At 53.7% G+C, this 10339-nt stretch overlaps 1 protein-coding gene across 1 annotated transcript in view; it reads left to right on the top strand.

The window, feature by feature from the left end:
• Positions 1–117: 117 nt before the first annotated feature.
• CD22 (CD22 molecule) overlaps positions 118–10339 on the top strand; it is a 12028-nt gene continuing 1806 nt past the window's right edge. Inside the window, exons 1-11 of the mRNA XM_030886369.1 lie at positions 118–154; positions 1102–1470; positions 2532–2822; positions 5345–5611; positions 5737–6000; positions 6929–7186; positions 7386–7649; positions 7737–8000; positions 9159–9255; positions 9380–9455; positions 9648–9763. Of these exons, the coding sequence (XP_030742229.1) occupies positions 121–154; positions 1102–1470; positions 2532–2822; positions 5345–5611; positions 5737–6000; positions 6929–7186; positions 7386–7649; positions 7737–8000; positions 9159–9255; positions 9380–9455; positions 9648–9763 (2300 nt within the window). The 5' untranslated portion in view covers positions 118–120. The remainder of the gene's footprint in view (positions 155–1101; positions 1471–2531; positions 2823–5344; positions 5612–5736; positions 6001–6928; positions 7187–7385; positions 7650–7736; positions 8001–9158; positions 9256–9379; positions 9456–9647; positions 9764–10339) is intronic.

Genomic DNA, 10339 nt, shown 5'->3' on the forward strand with positions numbered 1-10339 from the left:
TATGGGTTGTGATAAGAGTTGTATGAGCCCCTAATAAAATGATTAAAAAAAAAAAAAAAGTGACCAGAGGGCTCAAAGACAAACTCTTTGCGGTTTAGGGTTCTACTTGGACATGACACCATGCATCTCCTTGGTCCCCTGATCCTGCTCTTCGGTAAGGACTTGGCCTAGGCTGCTACTTGAATTGGGGGATGGCAGTGGGAGCTGAGGGCGGAGGAGAGGCCTGGGGCAAAGAAGAGGCAATGTGGACTAAGGGGCGGACAAGCAGCTCGCATACAGACAGGTTATGAACAGAGCCATTCCTAAGAGTGTCTTCCCATGAAATCTGTAGGCGAGGGAGAACAGATGCACATGGTTTTTATTTAGCCCCCACTCCACGGCAACACAGAGCCCTGGGGGCATAGTGGGTCCTCATTGGGGGGCTAACCTCAAAGTCAGCAGTTCAAAACTACCAGCCACCCCTCGGGAGACAGAGAGAGCTTTCTACTCCTGTAAAGAGTAGGGTCTGGAAACGCAAGCGCAAGGGTGTTTCTTCCCTGTCCTGCAGGGCTGCCACGAGTTGGAATCAACTCATGGTCGTGAGTTGGGCTTGGTTTTGGTTAGTGCAAGAAAGGAGCCCTGGTGGGGTGCTGACCACGAGGTCTGCCGTTCAAAACCACCAGCCGCTCGCAGGAGAAAGGCGAGACTTTCTGCTCTCATAAAGATTGGCCGCCTCGGAAAGCCACAGGGGCGGTTCCACCGGTCCTGGAGGGCCACTGTGGGTTAGAATTGGCTCAATGGCTTGCAGCCTTTGAAGGATTTAAAAGCTGCACACACAGCAAGAGAAGGTGGTTGTGACGAAGACTTTGCCGGGCACTGGGGTTGGCTCAGTCATGTCAACGCGAGAGCACATTTGCAAAACATGAACGGGCAAATACGAGTTGCCTTGAAGTCCCCCATTTGTGTCTTTGTCTCAGGGAGAATGTCACCAACTCTCCCTCTAGCTGTGGAAGCCATTCATTAGTCCCTTGCTACACACCCGACACCCGCCCCCCCCACCCTCCCACTCCCCTGCCCCCCCGCCTTTCGTGAACGCCTTCTGATTATTGTCATGGATTTCAGAGTACTGGTCTTTCTCTGACTCCGCGGGATGGAACTTTAACCACCCTGGCACCCTCTACACCTGGGAGGGGGCTTGTGCCTGGATCCCCTGCCTCTACACAAAGGCAGGTCCCAAAAGGCCCCTAAAAGACTTCACCCTGTATCACAATCACGATTTTGATGACGTCACCAAGAACTTTTCGGGGACCATCCTCTACCCGACCCCAGAGGTCCCTGGGCAGGTGACGCGAGTACAGTACCTGGGGGACATGTTGAACAACTGCAGCCTGAGCATCCAGCCGGCGCACACCAATGACAGCGGCCGGCTGGGGTTGAGGATGACGTCGGAAACGGACCGATGGATGGAGACCATAAACCTCAACGTCTCTGGTAAGACTCTGAAGGACCTTTGACTCAACAGGGCAAGGAGGGGGGTGGGAACTACCCCAGCTTCCTGAAGTAGGGGCAACAACTCAAATGGTATGCGGAGGCCGGGCAGGGATGCCCGCCAGTGATGTGGGCAGCGCCACACAACGGGGCTGTGGGGACCTGGGACACGAGGGCCCGCCTACCTGCAGCAGGAGGTGGCCCTCAGCTCCAGCCGAGCAGGCACACACGGAGCGAGGGTCCAGCTTCTGATTTTCCAGGCGAAAAATCAGACTGGATTTCCCAGGGACATTTTTCAGGTGCATTGCCCAATGAAATCGCCAGGCGAAGGTGAGTATGTGTGACGCATTCTTTTTCTAACGCACTCATGCAGGGGCTCGCTGCCACGTGTGGCAGAGTTTGAGACGATGCCCCGTAGGGAAGCCTGGGGTCTCTGCCCCGGTCACTCCAAATGGAAAACCAAGCTCACTGCCACTGAATCCACGTGGACTCATAGTGGCCCTGCAGGACAGGGTAGAACTGACCCCTGCCTTTCTCCCCTGGTCACTCCAGTCCAAGCAAATTTCTTGGGCAGTGGGCTCTAAACAGCCCTTTGACCAGGGGCAGAAAAACAGCTACCGATCCTGCCGCTGAGGGGTCGCCTCCGCCCTGGGGAGCGCTGTGACTGGCCACAGGGGCCGAGTCCACGAGGGATGCCTGGGCTTGCACTGAGGCGGCCGTCGAGCAACCACCGGTTTGTCACTCAAGTTAGAAATGCATGCTGAACAAAACGGACAGACTTAGGGGCCTGGGGAGGGGGGCGGGCGGGGGAGCAATCTTGAGACTATTTGGACAGAAGTACCAGGAGGGGAGCTATTTCCTAAGGAAGCTGAGCATCCGAAAGACTTCAGCCTCTTTCAGCCGAACATCGTTGACTGAAAGCAGAGAAAGGCACGACTGAATAGCCCAGGGACTCCTCAGGGGCATTATTTGGGGCAGCAGGTCTGAAGTCAAATGTATAAGACTGCAGAGAAGGTGCCCTTGTTCTCTCCCGTGCCTCCGTCAGACTCTCTGCTCTCTTCTAGAAAGGCCTCCCCCACCTCACATTCAGCTTCCTCACCACATACAAGAGTTCCAGGAAGTCACGTTGACCTGCACGCTCAATTTTGCCTGTCCGGGTTACCCCATCCAATTGCAATGGTCACTAGAGTACCAGACTGACACCTACACGTCCCTGAAGCCCGAGCTGGTCTCCACAGAGAGCAAGCTCACGTTCCAGCCTCAGTGGACGCACCACGGCAAGAACCTGACCTGCAAGGTCCATGACCCCAAGACGAAGCTGTTCTCGCAGCAAACGCTGTTGCTGGATGTGAAACGTGAGTCCCCCCACACCCAGTGCTCCCAGGGAAGGCGTGAGTCCCGGGCACCTTCTCCCCAGCTCCTCCGTTTGCCCTGAGAACAACACAGCTGTAATGTAGCAGCCTAGCTCCCTGCTCCCCTCCTCCACCCCTGGGTCAGCCCGTGTTCTGGGAAATGGATTCATTGTAGCACTTGTGTGGGCCTAATGGGATAAACCGATTCAATCTATCCCCAAGCCACAACATAATTTGGGGATTATCTAACTAAGGTGTTTCACCCCCTGGAAGAAAAGCCTCCGCATCATTCTTATTCACTCAGTCATCAACAAACTTAAACTTATTGGGGGCTCTTACAGCTCTTATCCCAATCCATCCATCCATCCATGTGTCAAGCAGATTTGTACATATGTTGCCATCATCATTTTCAAAACATTTTCTTTCTACTTGAGCCCTAGGTATCAGCTCCTCCTTTTTCCCCCTCCCTCCCTCCCTCACCCTTGATAATTTATAAATTATTGTTTTTTTCCATGTCTTACACTGATTGCTGTCTCTCTTCACCCACTTCTCTGTTGTCTGCTCCCCTGGGAGGGGGTCACATGTCTATCATTGTGATCAGTTCTCCCCTTAATCCCCCGACCTTCCCTTACCCTCCTGGAATTGCTACTCTCATTATTGGTCCTGAGGGGATTATCTGTCTTGGATTCCCTATGTTGGGAGCTCTTATCTGTACCAGTGTACATGCTCTGGTCTAGCCATATTTGTAAGGTAGAATTGGGGTCATGATAATGGGGTGGGGGAAGGAAGCATTAAAGAACTAGAGGAAGTTGTGTGTTTCATCGGTGCTATACCGCATCCTGACTGGCTCTTCTCTTCCTTGTGACCCTTCTGTCAGGGGATGCCCAGTTGTCTACAGATGGGCTTTGGGTCTCCACTCCACACTCTCCCTCATTCACAATGATATGATTTTTTTGTTCTGGGTCTGTGATGCCCGATCCCATCAACACCTCATGATCGCACAGGGTGGTGTGCTTCTTTCATGTGGGCTTTGTTGCTTCTCAGATAGATGGCCACTTGTTTATCTTCAAGCCTTTAAGATCCTAGATACTATATCTTTTGATAACTGGGCACTTTCTTCAGCACATTTGCCTATGCACCCACTTCGTCTTCAGCGATTGTGTTGGGAAGGTGAGCATCATGGGATGCCAGTTTTCAATAGAACAAAGTGTTCTTGCATTGAGGGAGTACTTAAGTGGAGGCCTGGTGTCCATCTGCTACCTTAATACTAAACCTATAAGTGTATGCACAGAGATGTATTTCCCCATCCTCATATATAAATATATTTACATATGTACATGCCTGTATTTAGACCTCTATAAATGCCCTTTGCTTCCTAGTTCTTTCCTCTATTTCCTTTTACCTTCCTCTTGTCCCACTATCATGTTCAGCCTTCATTTGGGTTTTGGTAATTTCTCTTGGCAAGATTACACTTGATCAGGTCTTCACGCCCCGACTGCCCTCCCCCTCCTAGGCACCCTATTCCCTCCTTGCCATCAATTTTAGATCACTTGTTCCCTTGTCCCTGAGTTTGTTGGCATCCCTTTCCTTTCCCCCGCCTCCCCTTCTCCTGTGTCCACCCGGAACCGTGGGTCCCGTTGTTTTCTCCTCCGATCGTTTATCCCACCTATCTTATCTAGATGGACAGGCAGAGACAACAGTAAGCATGAAGACAGGCAGAACATCAATAAACTTTTATTGCACACCGATTCGGTGTCCGGCCCTGCTACAATGGCTAGCCATGCAGCAGCGAGTAAACAGACCAACTTCTCGCTCATACAGAGCCAGCACTGCAGTGAGAGAGGCAAACAATTAGCAGATTTTAAAAGAAATATAGAGTACAATGCAAATTTTGTAATTGTGATCAGACAAAAACAAAGAGGGGTTAGGATAAAGGAAGTTGATTGAGATCACGCGGAGGGAGGTAGACTTTTGAACTGAGATCTGAATGGAGGGAGAAATGGAGGCAAACTTGAGAGAAGAGCAATTTGAGACAACAAACAAAAGGGTCAGTGCAAAGACCCTAGGGTGGACATTTGCTTGGTGTGGTCATCACAGAGCAAGAGGGCTGGAGAGGAGGCAGCACAGTGTGTGCATCCCAGGAGTCAAGCAGTGAGGCAGGAAGTCTGAGAGGGGCTGGGCCACTAGACTGCACCGATGGGGTCGGGTCTTGAATGTTAAGTGTGGACTCCATTGGATGACTTTGAGCAGAGAATGCTAACGTCTGATTAGAACTGTAAGGAACCCTACTGCCTGCTGACAGAGACCAGTCCGTTAGGAAAGCGAGCAAGCAGAGGGGCCAGCTGGCTGGGGTAGTCAGTCAGCTGAGGGCATGGACCAGCCCAGTCCTGCTGACAAGGGTAAGAGCCAGTGACTGGCATATACATCCATGTCCAGGCCACTGCTTAGTCACTGTAAAAGAACTGTCACTTCTCACCCCCTTCCACCCTTTGAGAATTTCCCCCAATGCCCTTATGCTTCTGCAGACCGTCCGCAAGTGGAGATCAAGGTCAGTCCCAAAGAGGCTACTGTAATGAAGGGGGAATCTGTGACCATGACGTGCCATATCACCAGCAGCAACCCAGAGGACACTACTATATCCTGGTTCAAGGACAAGGCCAAGCTAAGGAAGTATAACACGGCGACACTAAATCTGCCCAGAGTGACCAAAGAAGATAGTGGAACGTACCATTGTCAAGCCTCCAATAGTGTGGGCTATGGAAATTCGGAAGATGTGGTTCTCCAAGTGCAGTGTGAGCCTCCTTGGAGCTGGGGGTGGGGCAGGAGTCAGGCGGAGGGAGGAAGGCGAGCTGTGGAGGCTTGTACTGGCCAAAGGGTTCGTCTCACCTCCCCATGCCACCTCCACCACTTCTTTCAGTTGTTCCAGAACCTTCCAGTGTTCAGATCCTCCCCTTGCCAGCTCGCGAGGGAAGCATGGTGGAGCTGACCTGTGTGTCACCAGCCCACCCTCCTCCGACCAATTACACCTGGTATCACAATGGGAAAGAAGTCCCGGGAAGGACCGATCAGAAATTCCAGATTCCAAAGCTCCTCCTCTTGCATGCCGGGAATTATTGCTGCCTGGCAGAAAACAGCCTTGGGCTTGGACAGATTGGCCAGGAAGCGGAACTGGATGTGCAATGTGAGTAGTCACAGTGCCTCTGGGGTCTAGGGAGAGAGGATGGAAGTGGGGAGAGGATGAAGGAGGTACCCGGGCCCCACAATGGACAGCAAGGGAGAAGCCAGGGAGGGTCTCCTAACAGGGAGATATCGTGCGGCAGGTGCTTTGTCTGTTTTTCACAGCCGTATTACCAGCACCTAGGATGGGGTCTGGCTTGTGATAAGTGTGCGGTAGATATTTGCCGAGTGAATAAACAACGAGATGCCTCGATTCCCATGAATCCCATAGAGGGTCAGCAACACTCAGCAGTGACCGAGTCCCGGAAGGAATCCTGACGTTTTGGGGGAGACCTAGAGAGACGGTCTCATTACTGTCACTGGACCTTCTTGAACCCCTTGCTCAGAGTTTGAGCCTCAGACTCTGAGATGTTATAGTCTGAGCACTAAAGGGGGTACCCAAGTTCTGGGCCTACCGACCACGAGATAGATGAGCGGGCTTAAAAAAAAAAGTTTGTGGCGCGGGTGGGGTGAGGGGGGCTGGTAAATCTATGAGCTTTTCATTCCATTTACCCGCAAACTTTCTGAAGTTTCGGTGGATAATCCCAACTGCAGCCGATAACTTTTTTGTGTCGGGCATTTTACCCTCACGTGCATCCCTTGAGTCAGTGCCCTTCGGAGCAGACAGCTCTGCGCAGTGGGACGTAGCATGTGGGCTCCCGAGCTGCGCTTTCAATGGCTACCCCATTGAGTCAAATCACTGAAAAGCCAAATAGCTAGGGTAGGGCCTCTCTCTTCGCACAGAGGCAGGAGAGAAGCGCTCGCCTTTCTTGGCTTCATCTCAGAGCTCTGAGTGGAGGGGGTGGGTTGGGGGCAGTGTGGAAGCAGGCAGGCAGCACAGGGTGGCGGTTTGACTTTCCCCCACCTACCCCTCTGCTTTCCTTTCCCCCCAGATAGCCCCAAGGGGGTGACGGTGGTGGTTCAGAATCCCGCTCCAATTCGAGAGGGTGACGACGTGACCCTCGTCTGTAACTACAAGTCCAGCAACCCTCGAGTCACCCGATATGAATGGACCCCCCAAGTCCCCCGAAACCAGTCATTCCCGGAGGTGCTGAGGATTCGAAAAGTCACCTGGGATATCGGCCCAATCGCCTGCCAAGCCTGTAATGTCTGGTGCCAACAGGCTCCCTTTGTGCACCTGGAGGTTGAGTGTGAGTAACCCGGGCAGGGGGATCTGGGAAGAGGCAGGACGTGGAAGAGGGGGGCATTCGGTGTTGGAATATGGGGCTCTCCGGGCCAGCAGAGACTTGAGGGAAGCGAGCCCAGCTTCGGGGTGGAGGGGAGAGGCGGCTCTGGGGCCAGGAAGCTGGGAGAGCAACGAGAAATCCGCCCGAGGCCTTTGCTCTTTAGATGTTCCCAGAGACGTCAGGGTCCTGAAGATCAGCCCCCAGACGGAGATTCACTCGGGGCAGCGTGTCCTCCTTCAATGTGACTTCTCAAGCAGCCGCCCTCCAGAGGTCCGCTTCTTCTGGAAGAAAAACGGAAGCCTTCTGGCGGAAGGCAGGCAGCTGAGCTTCGTCGCCGTCGCCCCAGAGGATGCTGGGAATTATAGCTGCATGGCCAGCAACTCCGTGGGACAGACCACATCGAAGGCCTGGAGGCTGCACGTGCTGTGTGAGGGACCGGTGCGAGACGCGACAAGCAGGGCCGAGGGGGCGGCTGGCGACCGGGGTCCTGACGCGGGTTCGCTGCCTCCTGCAGATGCTCCCAGGAGGCTTCGGGTGTCCATGGTCCCCGGAGACAGGGTGATGGAGGGGAAGAAGGCAGCCCTGGTGTGTGAGAGCGACGCCAACCCGCCCGTGTCCCAGTTCACCTGGTTTGACGGGAACAACGAAAACCTCCATCAAACCGGTCAGACGCTGAGGCTGGACCCGGCCCAGGTCCAGCACACGGGCGCCTACCGGTGCCAGGGAGCCAACCAGCTGGGCGTGGGCGTGTCGCCCCCCAGGACCCTCACTGTCTACTGTAAGCCTCGTCCCACCCTCTCTCATGTTCTCCTCTGGCCCCTGCTTCTGTGGCTCCCCTCCCTGCCCCTCAGGGCTATGCCTCCCAGACCACCTTGCACCTTCTTTTATCCCCCCCTTGCCTCCCACCACCCCACTTCCTCTAGGCTGTCCCTCTCACCTCTCTTCCCTCCTTCTCGCAGCTCATCCTGCTTGGCAGGGACTCCTTTGATTCGCTGCACACTGCTCTCTTTGTCCGATATTTGTGGCTTTGGAAAAGACGATGCAGGTGCCTGGTACAGCAACCCCCCAAATTACAATCACAGAGAAGGCAAATAATGGTGAGACAGGCACTCCGGGTCCCTGAGCACCTAGTGACCTCTCAAGAGGGTGCCACGGCTGGTAGCTTGTTGTGTCTCCTTAATGCTGGGTCTACACACCCATAACGTCACCAGCTGAACACGCCATTGGTAACCAACAAGGGGTGCGAAGAAATCATCCACTCTGCACCCCGGGGCTCCAGACTCTCTAGGACCCTGGAAACCGGTCTCTTTTTGCAACTGGCTGATCTCTATTCTAGGAGCCCTGGTGGTGGAGTGGGTGACTTGTTGGGTTGTTAATTGCAAGGTCAGCTGTTCAAAACCACCAGCCGATCCTCAGGGGAAAGAGGAGGCTATGTACTCACACGAAGAGGGGCAGTTATCCCCCACGCCCTAACAAAGAACAACCAGGCAGCCACCAAACACCGCCATCGCGTCGAGGCTGACACAGAGCGACTGGCTAGGACAGGATAGAACTGCCCCTGTGGGTTTCTGAGACTGTAACTCTTTGTCTTTATCCAGAGGAGCTGCTGGTGGTTTTGAACTGCTGACCTTGTGGTTAGCAGCAGTCTAGCTCATCATCACTACACAGCCAGGGCTAAAGAGGTTGCACCCAGGTGTCCCAAAGCAGGAACACATCAGGGGGACGAGCTAGCCTTTGCCTCCTAACACGTTCCAGATGGCAAGGCAGGGGCTGCCCCCTCTCTTGCCCACGCCACTGCCCCAAGGCATGAACATAGCAGTGCTGGCGGGAAAGACGGCAGCGGGAGGCTGCGAGAAACCTGGGATGCTTCCCAGACCAACACCTCTGGGCGGAGTTGGCTCTTGTGTTGATGGGCGGCCCCTCCTTCTTCCATCAGATAGCCCAGAAACCATAGGCAAGAGAACGGCCGTGGGCATCGGGGCCTGCCTGTCCATCTTCATCCTGGCAATCTGCGGGGTCAAGCTGCGCAAAGGGTGAGCTCGTCCCTCTCTAGCCCCTGGCTGGTCCCGGTGTCCCATTACTCCCCCAGCATGCAACCCCCACAGGATCTGGGTCCCACCTCCTTGATCCTCAGGGAGTGGCTCTTTGCCGCTGCAGCTGGAAGAGGATCCAAGCTCGGCAGGGCCTCCAGGAAAATTCCAGTGGGCAGAGCTTCTTCGTGAGGAAGAAAAAGGTAGGTGAGGAGGCAGAGGCAATGCAGGGCAGACCCTGAAGTCAAGCAAGGAAAGGAGAGGAAGCAGACTACCTCCGGAAGATCTGGGCCAGTAGAGGCGGGGGAGAGGGCCGTGGGCGGAAGGGGGGTGGGGGTGGTGTGAGGGGTGATGGGGAGCCGTCAATGCTGAACAAACCCTGGTCTCCCTGCCAGGTTAGAAGGGCCCACCTCTCGGACACGCCCGCCTCCCTGGGATGCTATAACCCAGTGATGGAAGACCCCGTTAGCTATGCTGCGCTGCGCTTTCCTGCTGGCGAGACGGACACTGGGTACGGAGGGGACGGGGAGAGAGACTGATGCCTCCTGGGGGGCATGTGGGGGAGCAAGTTCTTGTTCCACCTGCCTCTGGGTGCCAGGCACTGCCCTGTCTCCATGACTTCATTCAGTGCCCTCCACTGCCCTCTGGGCCAAGAATGGCTTCCTGAGTTGTAGCTGTATCTCCAAACCCGTGTGCCCAGAGGCAAGTCTTCGTCCTCACAGTCACAGTTCCATGATTGATAGATAGATAGATAGATAGATTGATAGGTAGGTAGATAGATAGATTGATAGGTAGGTAGATAGATAGATTGATAGGTAGATAGATAGATAGATAGATAGATGGATGGATGGATGGATGGATGGATGGATGGATGGATGGATGGATAGATGGATAGATGGATAGATAGATAGATTGATAGGTAGGTAGATAGATGGATAGATGGATAGATAGATAGATAGATAGATTGATAGGTAGGTAGATAGGTAGATAGATAGATTGATAGATAGATAGATTGATAGATTGATTGATAGATAGATGATAGATAGATAGATGATAGATAGATAAATGATAGATAGATAGATAGATA

This window comes from Echinops telfairi, unplaced genomic scaffold, assembly GCF_000313985.2.
Source record: "Echinops telfairi isolate 266 unplaced genomic scaffold, ASM31398v2 ScPeMD7_655;HRSCAF=1070, whole genome shotgun sequence".
In the NCBI taxonomy this organism is placed as follows: domain Eukaryota; kingdom Metazoa; phylum Chordata; class Mammalia; order Afrosoricida; family Tenrecidae; genus Echinops; species Echinops telfairi.